Genomic DNA, 16,521 nt, shown 5'->3' with positions numbered 1-16,521 from the left:
GAGTTCTTCACAATTTCTGGCGTTTTCATTGTGGTAATTTCACTTTAAATCATATAAAGCACACTAACCCTTTGTTTAGAAATGTGCTGTACAAATAATCGGCCTTGTGTTATATTTAAGAGAAAAACTTTATATTTAAACGTCCTAAACTCAGAGGATCTTTGCTTCAAAAATAATGAGTGTTTTTTCTAAGTGCTTTCACGTGTTTTTCTGTCCACTCCCTGTGATGTTTCACTGATCCTGAACCTTTTGTTTGTGTGTTCTGGTTAGGACTTCACCCTTCAGGTGGAACACTGGTACAAAGGAGCGGATGCTGATTAAAGTGACTGACAGAGAGCCCAGCTTCCTGGCCCATCAGGGCAATGGCTACTCCCCCTGTGATCCCCCACCCTCTGGGGCTCCAGGTGGAGGAGGGACCACGTCACGAACCCGTCGCTGTTCTGGAGAAAACCCTGGTTCCGAAGCAGACGGTTCACCTGTTCTCTACGCCGATCGTCGTCACTCTCCTTTCCTGAAGCGGGCTGAGCTTGGGGGCAGCGGCTCTCTCCGTCGATCCTCTGCTGATTCTCAGCCCCCGTCGCCGCGATATGGATACGAGCCCCCGCTGTATGAAGAGCCCCCCTCAGAGTATCAGCCACCTCCTATTTATGAAGAACCTCCCACTGATCTGCACCTCACAGACTCCTCCTATTACAGCACGGGAAAATCACCTGCTCGCAAGTCCTCTGCCCCCATCTACCACTCCCCCAAGCAGAGCCACTCCCCCTACGGCCAGCTGGTGCTGACCAAGCAGAAATGCCCAGAGAAAAACCAGAACCTGGAGTACAGTCCAGTGGGGAAGGAGTACGTGAAGCAGCTGGTGTACGTGGAGCAGTCGTCTTCCAGTCCTCGCTTTAAAACTGCAGATCGTCTTCTGCGTTACGGAACCACGGGGGGCTACGGCGGCTCCTACGGTGGATCCTACACACTGCAGCACAGTCAGTCCCTCATTAGGGACCCCCGCCTCCTGCTGGACTACAGTGGGGATGGTGGTGATGGTGGCCAGAGACTGCTTTATGAGGACTCCATATCATGGTCATCCAGTCAGAGTCACTCCCTGTCCTCCTCAACTACGGCAGGCCCCGGGGCCTTCTCGCCTGGCGGGAACCGCAAACGCAAAAACCGTAAGCCGTCCCTGCCCCAGGACCTAGCCCGGTGTGTGGAGGGCGAGCTGGCGGGCACGGCTTCGGAGGCCATGCTGGCCCACGCCAGGCTGGCCTGGGAGGCGCAGCTGATGATGAAACAGAGAAGCAGTTGGGACTCTGGGCATGGAGGGACGGCTGCCCAAGGGGTGGGTGGGTCCAAAGATGGTTATGAGAGTGATGGTGCAGTGCCTCTTCCTCTGCCGGGGCCGGTGGTGAGGGCCTTCAGCGAGGATGAGGCGCTGGCGCAGAGCGACGGTCACTATTGGAAACGCAGCACCTTTGACAGGCTGGGCTTCCCTCAGGCTCTGCTGGAGAAAAGCCTCTCAGTTCAGACCAACCTGGCCTCGCCTGAGCCCTACCTCCACCCCTCCCAGGTACCACAGCTTTCACACTAGCACGCATCTTAGAGCTTATAGCTGCTGGAGAAAAGCACTATTGTTTGGTGCATTGCATTGTGGGATGTGGAGTACTGTAAACAAGTCGTTCTCAAACTCTTTTGGCTCAAGTACCCCTTTCTCTTGCTTCTGAATCCAAGTAAACCCTTTGTCCGTCTACAACATTTTACTCAGAAATCTGTGAAAGAACAACTATAGATAATAATGATGGAATGAATGAGTGATAACACACATTTTAAAGAATCTCATTTTGTAAATAAATGAATGTTTTTAGTGATGCATGAATAGATTTATTTCGATAGTTTTGATCATTTACAGTCATCTCCCTCCTGATGTGGGACCAAGACTGACCCTTGTGTTTTTGTTGTCCTTTTGTGTATTTTGTTCATTGTTTTTATTATTCAGTACATTTTCTCATTTTTGTGTGTTGTTGGTATTATTTAAATTATTCTATCTCTTTGTGTGTTTTTGGTGTCGTTTGGTTGTTTCTTATGTCATTTTGTATGTTTCTGTTATTTTTGGTGTCGTTTTGTGTATTTTCATTGTTATTATTCAGTATATTTTTTTCTTCTTTTCTGTGTTTTTGTTGTTTTGTGAGTTGCTGGTAATATTTAGTATGATTAGCATTTTTAACAAAAAATAAACATAAAACCCCATATGTTTTATGCTTTCATTTGTTAATTTTCCTCTCTCTCAAGTACCCCCTGTAGTTCCATTGCGTATCCCTAGAGGTACATGTACCCCCATTTAAGAAACAGCGGTCTACGGGACTCTACATCCCACAAAGCAATGCACCAAACTTTTTCAACACTGTCAATAAGACTGTTTACAGTTGAGATCAAAACAAACTTTTGAGCGGCATTTTCAACCATTTACACCTCGTTTTTGAGCAAATGCTCCTTGAGTTATTGATCTATGAAGCCTAAACTATGTGTAACGTTCCTTTTTATCAGTTCATTGAGTTTAATCAATGAGGAACCCCAGCGATTAGCAGAGTTCAAAGTAACGACATCCAGGAATCCAGCTTTCCTTTCCTTTCCTTTTCACAGTGAATGTGGCAACCCACGGTGAAAGTTCATTAGAAGGATCAGTAGTTGAGATCCATATGAGTGTCCATGGTTATAAAACAACACTTGTGGAAAACAGTGTAGGCAGCAGAGTGGGGGGCAGGCTATGTCAGCCTCCTACCAGACCCGCAGTGCGATGGTTGGTTATTGCAATACTTTCCAGTAGCTGGAGTCGTTATCTCGCCCACCAATAATCCACTCAAAATACATTCAAAAATATTCCATAGTAACAGCATTCACTGATAGTATAAATAAATATCAGACAGGCAGAATAACATACTGTACAATGAGTATAAAGTTTAACCCAACTTTTAGCTCATCTATGCTAATGCTGTGATAGCATGCTAGCTTAGCATGCAAGCAACAAAGCTGATATCAGCACTCACCAATTCCTCTATTAATGCTGCATCTGATGGTAGCAGCGGACTCTAGGCTTGGGTGGTAATACGGGAATACCATATACCACGGGGTCATAAAAATAGCAATGGTATCAGTTTCAATACCGTCATTTAAAAAAAAAAATGAAATGCACTTATATAGGAGACAAGGATTGAATTTTAAATATCATTTATTTAAAGGCTAAACATGATTCTATGTCCAGGAGCACTTATGTGTGTAATGGGTTGTTGTTACGTGACAGCGACTAGATTACATTCAAATCAATGTAAATGGTGCAACCTCAAGTTATCCCCCCTTAAGCGACTTGACTTGCGTGATTTGAGCGACCAAGTCGCTCAAAGTTGGAAAATTTTAACTTTTCAAGCGACAACTCCACCGTCCTACACTGTCTGTAGAGCTGAGGCAGTAGCCATTCCCTCACGCTACAGTGAGGCGGCTGCAACGGGAGGCTTCCTCATCTTACCGGGGAAAAATTAAAGCAGTTCACTTCTTGAATAAGCCTACATTCTGAGTGAACTCATCCTTTAGTAATTCCATAAGTTGATCATTTAAACCATAAAAGTCTATGAAAAGTGCTGTAAACGTACAGCCGGAGAAGAAGGAAAAGGAGTGATCAGACCTCTCTCTCCCCGTCACTCAGCTCCGTTGACAGACAGACACACACACATACACAGTCACGTTCGGTGTGAACTCACCCTGAGCCTTACGTCATATTTTTTAAATAGGGAGGAGGTTTGACGGTATCAAAATTTGGATACCACCCAAGCCTGACGGACTCCAACCCGGACCAGTGGTACACTTTAGAGGTTAAAAATAAGGTGCTATGCTGACAGTGTGTTACATAAAGCAAGGGATTAGGTATTTACAATTTGTTTGGAGACCATCCTGCTCAGGGCAGTTGGAAGCTTCCTCCCCACACAGGTGTGACTAGGAAGTTGCAGGTAAAATGGCTGCTCTGATGTTACCATTGGCTGAGTGTGGTCATATGACCAGTTCTACTTAACATGGTTTAAAGAGATCATGTGTTGATGCATGAGTTGAGGTTGTTGAGGGCAGTAAATAAATACATAAATTATACATATTCATATAAAAGGTGAGTTCTACCTGTTATATACTATATATATTAATTAATATTGTAGTTTATAAATATATACAAAGGTAGACCTGGGTTACATATGTCATTATCTGATTAAATATTGTTATCTCCAGCAGCTTTAAACTACACCGTATTGTTCTACTTTAGAACAGTTTGGATCTGATTTTGAGTCAGAATCACACACTACATGACTGTTGAAACTATCTGAAGTGACTGAACACATCAAACACTTTTCTTCCCAGTGTGTAATTCTCAGTGAGTGAATTTAGAAGCGCTTTGGGAATACTTTGCTAGTAATCTAAAAAAAGTGCTATATATATCTCGTCGTTCTGTGACTGTGTCGGGCTGTGAACACATTCTTTGTTGTGACATATCTACGGCCGACTGAGAATCAGTGGACAAAACATTCTATTGTTTCTGTTTAGGCTTTAAAGAGACAAGTGTAATATGTTTTTTATTTGTGTACTTTTTGTGTATACTTGTAGTAATGTGTGTTGTTGGAAACAAATTGTGAATTTGTGTTGTCTGTTTGTCCAATTTCTGTAATTTTGTATGTTTATTTTTTTCCATTTTTTTTGAGTGAAATTGTTTTCGTTGTCATTTCATGTTGTTGGTTTTTTTTTTTTATAAATTTTTGTGTATTTTTCGAGTCATTTTTATAGCTTTTTCTTGTTGTTTTGTTTGTTTTTGGAGTCATTTCATGTTTGTGTTTTTGTTTTTTTCATTTTTGCGTATTTTTGACGTCATTTTATCTTTTTCTTCTTGTTTTGTTTTCATTTCACCCATTGCACATTTCTGATGTACATAGTTGAATGTTTTGTTTTGTACACTGAATAGTAAAGGCAAAAATATCCACCAGATTACAGGTTTCAGCTCTTCATGGGTTCATGCACAGTCGTACAAAGGGACGGATTCACTAAAGGTTTAGTGGTATTAAAACGTGTGCAAACGTTACTCCATGTGCTAATGTGTACAAAGCTCAGGGAATCAGGCGTGCCCCGCCCCTGCTTCCCAATGCGCCCTCATTCCATTTAGCGCGTTTCACCCTAATGAATATGCATAGTAGGCGGATCTCCCATGGGAAGCAAAAATATGGGAGGAAGAAATGCAAATACATCTATGCAGGGGGAGCAATGTGATTCATGAATTCTGGAACTGTTTGCTATGATAGTTTTAGTACCAGAAAATAGTGCAGCTGAAAAGCAGGTGCAAACACACACACAGAGATCATCTCTGCTGTAAGTGTGGACAGAAAACACAGCGGAAATGAAAAAAGGCTCCAGTTGTGTGTGTGTGTGTGTGTGTGTGTGTGTGTGTTGGAGAGAGAGAAAAAAAGTGTGACTTACAGTCACATCAACGCACATTTCTCCACTACAGATGAATAAAGAATATCTATCTATCTATCTATCTGCTGTAATTCATATTTTTTTCCTCTACTAACACCTCCAGTTCTGCTGCTTCACATTTAAATTTTTGCTTCCGTGCACTCATGTTCACCCTCCACGTTCAACACAAAACATACAAAACGCTCATTTAAATATGGGTGGTCTGCCCCAGTTCTGAACTTGCACTAATTATTGCTGCAATCTTAGTGAATTCCGCACAGCAGGTGAGAAAACTGCTTCACTAAAGGATTTAGGGAAGCAACTGAATTACCACCCTTTATTTCAGATCTTAATGAATCTGCCCCAGACTGTTCTAACTGTGGAGTCCTGTTTTCTTCTTTCTATTTCCTCCTCTGTCTGTCTCTCAGTCTGAGGATCTTGGAGCCTGTGCTCAGTTTGAAGCCAGTCGAAACGCCAGGAATCTGATGCCCAGTGCCAGCTGTGGGATTTTCCCAGAATTCACTCTGAGAAAGCCCTCCTCTGAGACCGACATCGAGAACTGGGCTTCCAAGCACTTCAACAAGCACACACAGGTACTGTGAACAGCTCAGTCGTTTCTTATCACATGCTAACGTTTAGCATTAAGAATTGTTTTTATGTAGAAAGCCTTTAAGGCTTGTTTAGTGCTTCTTTCTAAATAGAAACATCTAAAAAGCAGTAATAATGAATTCACTGCATTTTTAAAATGGTAATCTTTGCATTCACCCTAGGGCTGAGTGATATGGACCAAAACTCATATCTTGATATTGTTTCTCAAAATGGTGATATACGATATCAAGTAAAAGTATTGAAATTGCTCCATGACTTGAGTAAAAGTAAAAAAGTACATGCTACTAAATGTAATTAAAGAGTAACTAAACCCCAAACCCACTTTTTTCTGCTGAATAGATATGTATTTGGGTATTAAGTAGTGCTGTTGATTGATCCTAATCCAACTTTTAACATTTTAGTAAAAGTATTTTATTTTGCGTATTTAACTGTAAAATGTCAGCAATACTGCCCTCTAAGGGTTGAACGCCAGGTATTACAATTGAATTTTGCTATTGGCTGAATTGGATTTTTAGATTACCCTGCATCATCAACTTTCACTGTTGGCCCTGGCCCTCCTATAAAAGCTGAGAGGCGGGAGGAGGGTTTCCTTCAATCACAGCCCTTGATGAGCATTGATTGACAGATTTATTGTGGAAGTCTGTTACATGTGTGAAGCAACCGCTGCAGCAATGTTTTTGACTCCGTGCTTCTATAAAGAGCAGATTCTTGTCTAATCAGAGGGTTTATCAAGCTATGTGTGTGTACAGACAAATTGTGTTTCTGCGGTCTGTTTCTGCGTGTGCAAGAACTTATCGTTGCGGTGTGTGTCTTTATGTGTGTGTGTGAGGCCGCAGTGTTCTGAGGCTTATGGCGAGAGTAGAGCAGAGACAATTTGTGAGTAATATATCATCTGTGGGGCTGTGTGTGCATGCTGTGAGCTGTGTATTATATATAGTAGTTGAGCAGACTGTGGTCTGTCACTGCCAGCACTGACCCGGCTGTCTGAGTAGTACATTTACCGCCTGAACCGCACCGAGTCCACCCGGGTGTGAAAGCACCCTAACATTTTAAAAAACTTGACAAAGTCAACAATAAAAACTGCAAATCAGAAAAAACCTCAAACTATGCATGTTAGCACGTTGACTAGCACTAGCTTCTCCTTCGTGTTAGGATGTTGACTAGCACAAGCTTCTCCTCCATGTTCGCACATTTGCTAGCACTAGCTTCTCCTCCATGTTAGCACGATGGCTAGCACTAGCTTCTCCTCCATGTTAGCACGTTGACTAGCACTAGCTTCTCCTCCATGTTAGCACGTTGACTAGCACAAGCTTCTCCTCCATGTTAGCACGTTGACTAGCACGAGCTTCTCCTCCATGTTAGCACGTTGACTAGCACGAGCTTCTCCTCCATGTTCGCACGTTGACTAGCACGAGCTTCTCCTCCATGTTCGCACGTTGACTAGCACGAGCTTCTCCTCCATGTTAGCACATTGACTAGCATGAGCTTCTCCTCCATGTTAGCACGTTGACTAGCACTAGCTTCTCCCCCATGTTAGCACATTGACTAGCTTCTCCACGTTAGCACGTTGACTAGCACTAGCTTCTCGGTAGTTGGTTTTTGCGTCTTTTCACGTTGTGACGTCATCTTCGAAGGTCTCAAAAGTAACGAGCTAATTTTTAAAATGTGAGAAGTAGAAAGTACAGATATTTGTTTAAAAAAGTAAGGAGTAAAAAGTCACCAAAAAAGTAAATACTTACATAAAGTACAGATACCACAAAAAAAACTACTTAAGTACAGCAACAAAGTATTTGTACTTTGTTACTTGTCACCTCTGCCTATAAGGGACAGCACGTGTGAATGAGTTCTGTAGTGCGGCTTGTTTAGGTGGAGGTCTTGGTTAGGACACACTCAGAAATCTATTTAACGAGTTTGTTATTAGGAGAGGAAAGAAAACATGTTTCATTAAATCAAATTACATCCCAGATTAGATTAGTTTAAGAGTTTATTTGGAAAGAGTCGTCTTACTCTGTTAGAACATTCCACATACACAGTAAACCAATGACTATTATTATTTTATCAAAGGCATCAGATCTCTGTGACAGCAGCAAACATGACTTCATACAGTTAGGCAGAGGAAGGTCCCAGAAACGGAGACCACAGGAAGCAGAGGCAAGATGGTACGAGGCGGAAGCTGGAGTCGAGCTGGTGAGATTACTGAGTTGAGCGCTGAGTAATGCTACGATCTGGCACTGACTGATGGTTAGGACTGTTGATTGCCTCCTGCAGCTGGAACTCATCAGCAATCAGGCCACTCACAGCACCACTGAAGGTTAAAAAAGAAAAGCAAACAGGGAAAACAGCATCCCTAAGTGGCGCTAGAGGTGGAGGGCGTGACAGTACCCCCCTCTAAGGCGGTGGAAATCCCGGATGAGCGGAGCATCCTCAATCTGGTCACGGGGAACCCAGCTCCTCTCATCTGGACCATAGCCCTCCCAGTCCACCAGGTACTGAAGGCCCCGGCGCCGCACGCTGAACACCAGGCCAACCATCCTGGGCGCAGGAGGGGGACGGACAGGGGAGGCCAGAGCACTCTGCCGCACAGGTCTAAGCTGGGAGACGTGGAAGGTTGGATGGATGCGCATCGAGGCTGGGAGCTTCAGCCGAACAGCGCTGGGGTTGATGACCTTGTCGGCTGGAAACGGCCCAATGACACGTGGGGCCAGCTTCTTCGACTCCACTCTAAGGGGAATGTCCTTGGCACGGAACCATACCTCTTGTCCCGGGTGTAGGTAGGTGCCGGTGAGCGTCATCGGTTGGCCTGACTCTCTATCCTCGCTGACGACCGAAGAAGGGCAGAAGGAGCCGGCCTCCAGATTCTCCCCACCTTCCAGATGAACCCCTGGATGGAGGGCACCGCCAAGTCAAGCTCCTGAGACGGGAATGGGGCGGCTGGTACCCTAAGGAGCACTGAAAGGGGGACAGTCCAGAAGAGGCATTGGTGAGAGTGGTGTGGGCATACTCAACCCAAGGCAGGAAGGTGCTCCAGGCCGCAGGGTTGTCCCCAGAGATGCATCTCAGAAGGGACACCATCTCCTGATTGATGCGTTCCGTCTGACCGTTGCCCCAAGCGCCGCACAGAAAACCCTCCAGACCTCGGATGTAAACTGGGAACCACGAACGGACACAATGTTGGAAGGAATGCCGTGAAGCCGGAAGACTTCTGCCACCAGAATATCTGAAGTCTCTTGAGCTGTGGGAAGTTTAGGGAGAGCAACAAAATGGGTAGCCTTGGAGAACCGGTCAACCACAGTCAGGATGGCAGTTTTACAATGCGAATGGGGCAGTCCAGTGACAAAATCTACCGCAATGTGGGACCATGGACGACTAGGGACTTGGGGCTGCAGGAGACTTGAGCTGGGCTGAGTAGACATGTTACGGGCACAGTTGGAACATGCGTCAACAAACTCACGTGTGTCATGGTCCATGGCAGGCCACCAGAATCTCTGACGGAGGACGCCAAGGATGTGGGCAGCTCCAGGATGACAGGTACAGTAACTCGAGAGGAGTGAGCCCACTGGAGATCCTGAGCGCGCATAGAGTCAGGGACGAACAAGGTGTTGGGAGGTCCATTACTGGGTCGGCTTGTTGGCTTTAGGCTTGACGAACCTGGGCCTCTAGCTCCCAGGTGAGGGAGGCCAGGAGACAGGTCTTGGTGAGGATGTTCTCAGGCTCAGGAAGTTGCTTCTCTGTGGAGAATTGACAGGAGAGAGCATCAGGCTTAGCATTACGAGAACCAGGGCGTTAAGTAAGGGTGAAGCAAAGTCTGCCAAAAAACAAGGTCCAACGAGCTTGACGGAACAGGCAGGGGAAGGTTCCAGAAACGGAGACCACAGAAGGCAGAGGCAAGACGGTACAAGGCGGAAGCTTGAGCCGATCTGGTCGTGATTTCTCTGAGTTGAGCTCTGAGTAATGCTACGGTCTGGGACTGACTGATGGTTATATGGTTATACGCTTATATGGACTGTTGATTGCCTCCTGCAGCTGGAACTCATCAGCAATCAGGCAACACTCACAGCACCACTAAAGGTTAAAAAAGAAAATCAAACAGGGAAAACAGCGCCCCTAAGTGGCGCTAGAGGTGGAGGGCGTGACAAATGCTTGTCACATACGAGGGACAATGATTATTGATACTATTAATGCACGTGCATGCAAGCACCTCTCAAAGCTTAAACTAAAGCTAGTTTGCAGGCTAACACGAGGAAGGTATTTGCTAGCACTCTCAAAACATGGCAGTAAAAACACTTGGTAAACAAGCAAGACAAATCAAATCCTCTTATATGGGAACACTGGGTTTGATGATGAAGAGCAAAGACACATCACGTGGAATAAGTGTTTTGTTTTGTGCACAAGTGAACATACTTGATTTTAGTGTTTGAAGGATTTTATTCATGTTTAAAGAATCTATTTTATTTTTATTTTTTATTCTTTTTTTTTCTGTATTTTTGTTTTAACAATAACACAAAGTTTACAAAGAGTGGCATACAACACAATTTGACAGATAAAATATTAAAATAAATAGATGCCTGTGATCTTTACAAGTACTTTTTTCTTAAAACAGTAAACAATAAAACAGAGAATATTTCTTTGAGGTTCAATCACCCTCTTTTACATGTAGGTTTTCAAAGTGATATAATGAAATTAAACAAAAGAAAAAGAAAAGTGTACATAGTTTTATATATCAACATATGTACCCACATACAACACTTAAACATTTAATTTACAAGTTATACTCAACACAATTATAAATTAAACTTAGATTAACTTACATAAACTCCTTAGACAAGCTGAGCATCTTTTTTCTGCTTATTTACCACTAAAACCTTTTATCTTCATATTCAAAAGTAAAGAATATAGTTTAAATTGATTTGTACAAAAATTAAACTTTTTGGTTGACAAATAATCGTTTGAAGAATCGTAAATTATGACTGAAGTAAACATGAGTCGTGATTATCATTTTTTCTATAATCGAGCAGCCCTAGGATTAAAGACTCTCTCATTGCTCTGATGGTCCCCGTTTTCTCAGGGTCTGTTTCGGAGAAAAGTTTCCATTGCCAACATGCTGGCCTGGAGCAGCGAGCCCATCAAGAAGCCCATGATCGTCACATCAGACCGTGCTGTTAAAAGAGAGGCTGTGGACATCTTCAAACTCATCCAGATGTACATGGGAGACCGCCGCTCCAAGGCCGACGCCCTCACCGTGGCTCTGGAGGTGTGTTCCACCATAATAATAAATAGAATGTCTGTACTGGGGGTAACCATGGAGATGCTTGCTGTTCACTCACCTTCCTAGGATGATTATTGAGGTTTTCTAATTAGAATTTTCATAGAGTAACATTAATTTCTTATCACCAACCCTTTTATTCACAGTCATGGTATTGTTAGAGATCACAGTAGTGCTTGTAGTATCCTGCAGGCTTGTTGTTACCTGTGACTGCTCCACAGGGCAACAAAGGACACGTAGGCCGGGAGCCAGGGCCACTCCTCGGGATGTCCTTTTTTTCACTATTATGTCCTGTTATCTTATACCTTTGGCCATCACAAGTTGATAACGACCACCCCCAATTCGGCCCCGTTTGGTCTCAGGGGCCAAAAAAAACAGCCTTTTTCGGACAAGCTTCTTGTGATATAATGTAATTGCGTATATTAAAGAACTGCAGCTACATAAATGCTCATATAACCCTACATCTTTGCATGGTGTATCCTGACATATAGGGGAAACTAGCAGAAAAACATTCTGGGAATTGTTGCTTTTTTGCTGTCAAATATCACTCTCAACACATTCAAAAAATAAGTCTGTCCGCCTGACAAATTGTCAACAAAAGTGATCACTTTCAAGCATTTCATGCTGCATATCACTGCCTCAAATTTACATGTACAATGTAAACTTCCCAAGTTCATAAGCTTCAATTTAAGTCCAAGATGACCTTTATATCTAGATGATCTCCATTGTATTTAAATCGGAAAAACTGAACTTTAGAGCATTACCATGACATATGGTATTAAGATTTTTTTTTGCATATGAATATTTATATATATTTGCATTTTTCATGTAAAAAATAAATAAAAATCTTAATACCATATGGAATGGTGAAGCTTTAAAGTTCAGTTTTTCTCCGATTTGAGAGTTGAGGGAGGAACTAGATCAGAGCTTTGAGCGCAGATGTCAGAGGACGAGACGTCTTCTGTTGGATGATGTTCATGAAGTTCACTGGAGAATTAAAGTAAGTCAAATGCTGTAGAAGACTCGATGTATAGAGAGCCTTATTGTAACATAGTTTGAAATGTTAGTTATGGACTAGGTACTCTGACTGCGGCAACAGAAGATGGTTCGATATAGGAGCCGAGATGTGAATGAAAAACAAACAACAGAAGTGTAGTTATGTTGTTATTGTTAGAAGTAAACAAAAAAATACTGTATGTTAGTTGGGTGGTAATAATATGGGAAAAAACAGTACCAGAGAATAAAATCCAAATGCAATCGAAAACAGTTCAACCTAAATAATGAGTTCACACAGCGTGTGTGAATAAACGCAATCCAACAGGATGTGCAGATGTGCAAAGGTTCGTTTCAATACTCCCAATGTTCATCAAGGAGGGAGAAGAAAAAAAAAGTATAATCCAACAGATTTTGGTTGGGAAAGCTAAATGGATGACAGGACGGCAGGGAGGAAATAAATATGTCCTACTGCATCCTAGCTCGCCATCCAGTGTTCAGCAGCGGTTGTGTTGATTTCTTTTCAGGGTTCCATGATTTTATCCATATAAAAAAAATCACCTATAAGGCCAAAAACACAAATAAGTTTTGTATTCAAAAGTAAGTAGGTTAATCCCTAGATTATTGTAACCCAACATTCAAACTTAAATAATGCATGAGCAAACATGCAAGAGAATTTCCATGATTAAATGTGTTAGATGATACATTGCAACAAAGATCAAAAACATCTATTTCATGAACTTCAAATTAACATTACTCATGAATCATCTCTCAATCAAAATTACTATAGTAATTATTCAAAGAAGAAAAGAAGGTCCGCACAACTGCATAGTTAGCTCCCAATTTCAGTTTTTAATATACACCAAAAGACGGGCTGACCGCCCTTCATCAGACATGATGTCTGACATCATGTCTGATTTTTGGACCTTTTTGATCCAGCACACTGCCTCAAGTAAAAGGGAAGTGCGTGTTTTTTTGATTGTGGTATATATTAATTATTCAATCATGTTCATAAGTGGACTAAATATCAATCATCAAAATATTCAATTTATGTTCAATTCAGAGTTCATTAAATAAAAGTGTTGTGCAACAAACAATTGACAAAAAGCAAACACGTAGCTACATTTTAAACATACATCAAAACTAACCAAACCTCATAGGCATTTTAGCGTTAGCCAAAAAAAGTGCTCAAAGATGGTCAAAATGAAAAATAATGGCCAAACAAATGAGCATTTGTTTAAAATAAACTGTTGGCTACCATTTGGCATCATTCTTTAAAAACAACCTAAATTAATGACCTTAAAGTTGAAGTTTAGCTGTTCTACTCCTCATGGATGGCCCGATGGTAAAAGTGCATGGAATCTGCATGGGGTTTTGCATGAGCTAAGTTAGCGACTTACTTCTTAGGTAAAACTTTATAGCTTCAACGTATACAGTTGACACTTGATCGGTAACGTGTCAATATATAGAAAAACACTTACCGCAAATACGATGGACCAAAAGTGTTTCATTAATCAGTTTCCAGTGGTTTGATTGAGACGCCAACAACATGCCATAGCCACACCAGAAATGGGTGAGGATATGAATTACGGGAACTTAAAGAAAATGGTAATTGCGGGCAGCAAGACAGGAAGTGGAACCCACCAAAATAATGCACGTGTACTAATGCGTGTTACATTATACACCATTAGAAATATTTGATTCATCTTGGTTACCACTTGAGCTCTATTGGATATAATCCACACGCTGTGATGTTGAACGAGTTCCTTGTGTTCCTGGTTTTGTGTCAGGTTGTGGTACGAGGATGGAGCCACCAGGGTCTTAGAGACGAGCTCTACATCCAACTGTGTCGTCAGACGACGGAGAACTTCCGCTACGACAGCCTGGAGCGTGGCTGGGGAGCTGATGGCCATCTGCCTGGCTTTCTTCCCTCCGACGCCTCGCTTCCACAGCTACCTGGAGGGCTACATCTGCAGACACATGGACCCTCTGAACGACACCAAGGGTCAGCCTACGTGTTTCTGTTTCTCACCTCTTCATTTACTGCATTCTGCTCTGGAATCTGTGTTTAATAAATTATAATAATAATAAATGTAAATAATAACTTGGTGAGAGAGAAGCTGTCGCTAACGTTGGGTGGAGTCCAACTCTCACCATCAGTGAAACACTTTCTCTGATTGTCAAACATTCTCAGAGAACTATTGTGTTGTGACGGTGCAAAGCATTGTGTGTTGGTCGGCTCATGTGTTTTGTCTTTCTTCTTGCTGAAGGTGTGGCCATTAGCATGTACGCTAAACACTGCTACAGGAAACTGACCAAGGCTGCTCTCACTGGAGCCAAGAAGGTAAACATCTTTGGGTCTTTGGTTCTTACTGCCTGAATACAGCAACAGGACTGACACACACACACACACGCACGTATAGATAGATGGATGTATAGAAGATGGATGCACACTTGAATGATGGAAGGGTGGATGAATGCATGAATGATGGATGGATAGATATTAGTTGGATGTATATAATGAAAGGATGATGGATGCGTGAATGATGGATGGATAGATTGCCTGGATGATGGATGTATAGATTTGGATGGAAGTACACAACTAAGGGATGCATGAATGATGGATGGATGATGAAAGGATCGATGGATGGGTGAATGATGGATGTATGTGCATGTTGTGCGTCATATGTGAGTTTCTTGTGATGTGTGTAGGGCCTACAGAAGCCGTGTTTAGAGGAGATCAAACATGCCAGGAATGCCATCTTCAGCCCCTCCATGTTTGGCTCGTCCCTGGAGGAGGTGATGGTTCTGCAGAAGGAGAGGTACCCTGACCGCCAGCTGCCCTGGGTGCAGACCCGCCTCTCTGAGGAGGTGCTGGGCCTGAACGGAGACCAGACCGAGGGCATTTTCAGGTGAAGAAACAGGGGGAGGGGCTTCACACAACCACGGACATCAGTGGATGAATGTGTTTCCCTTTGACCTTCAGGGTACCAGGAGACATTGACGAGGTCAACGCCCTCAAACTGCAAGTGGACCAATGGAAGATCCCCACTGGACTGGAAGACCCACATATCCCAGGTATACACACACGCACACTTCTCTTTCTAAGTGATAAGTCCAGCCCCACTACTTTTCCTTGGAAATGTGCCAAGTCTAAATAATCAAACGCTGATCAAACACTGATCAAACGCTGATCAAACACTGATCAAACACTGATCAAACACTGATCAAACACTGCATCTGAATGTTTGACAGTAAACGCTTACATAATCAGTTACATATAAATAATATATAATATATACACATTTTTTTCAATGAACTTAGTATTTGAGTTTGGTGAGTAATCCTTAGATTACTCTATGTTTAACACAGGAAGGAGTTCAGGAGAAGGCACTGATACACAAATGAAACGACATATGAAATAGTGGAGGATGTACTTGTGATATGAACCCGATTTGACAAAAATGCAAACGGGACACACGGACAAAAATGTTGGGAACCACTGATGTTAACAAATACATTTTTACTGTTCATTAAAAAAACAACATTTTGGAGTTATTGTAGATCATGCTTTCTAAATTTTATTTCAAAAACTTAATTTTTCATTACATTTTTTACATCATTTTTAATTTTTCACATGTAAAGCCAATAAATCAATGTTAAAAACAGATGACCATCATCTCTATGCTGTCTGGATGCAGTTTGTGTATTTTTTTATTAACAGATTTTTTAAATTTGATTTGAATTAAAATCTGCCTTTAAACGGTAACAGCTGCTGACTTGCACACAGGTGGCTGGATTAGTGAATTTCCATGTGTTAATTAACTCAATGACAGAGAGCATTGGCTGTGTTTTAAATGTCACACTAATGTACTGCTTATACCAAGTCTAACTTCAAAATGAGTATGTAGTGTGTTCACATTAGATAGTATGAAAAGATTTAGTACGTGAGAAATACCTGGATGTAAACTATATAGGGACATTTTTAAGTATGCACGATGGGCACACTAGTCATACTCAACCGTTCTATGATGCATTGTGAGCGGAACGTAAAAATCAAACATTCCCTTTTCAAAATAAAAGCATCTCTTCTTGTCTTCTATTAGTCTTTAACACTTTTGTAAATAGGGCTCTTGTTTTGAAGTTAGCCAGAAGTTTAGTCAGTAGCACAATGGAAATATCAGAATGAA

The 16,521-nt window shown here is 42.2% G+C and overlaps 1 protein-coding gene across 1 annotated transcript in view; it reads left to right on the top strand.

Moving 5' to 3' along the window:
* Window positions 1-16,521, top strand: part of arhgap39 (Rho GTPase activating protein 39) — a 56,433-nt gene that overhangs the window by 33,056 nt on the left and 6,856 nt on the right. The window contains 8 exon segments of the mRNA XM_028444615.1: window positions 271-1,558; window positions 5,895-6,059; window positions 11,141-11,326; window positions 14,122-14,229; window positions 14,231-14,336; window positions 14,602-14,675; window positions 15,044-15,243; window positions 15,318-15,409. Of these exon segments, the coding sequence (XP_028300416.1) occupies window positions 271-1,558; window positions 5,895-6,059; window positions 11,141-11,326; window positions 14,122-14,229; window positions 14,231-14,336; window positions 14,602-14,675; window positions 15,044-15,243; window positions 15,318-15,409 (2,219 nt within the window).

Source organism: Gouania willdenowi, chromosome 4 (genome assembly GCF_900634775.1).
Source record: "Gouania willdenowi chromosome 4, fGouWil2.1, whole genome shotgun sequence".
NCBI classification, from domain to species: domain Eukaryota; kingdom Metazoa; phylum Chordata; class Actinopteri; order Blenniiformes; family Gobiesocidae; genus Gouania; species Gouania willdenowi.
This window is presented reverse-complemented; position numbering and strand designations above follow the sequence as displayed.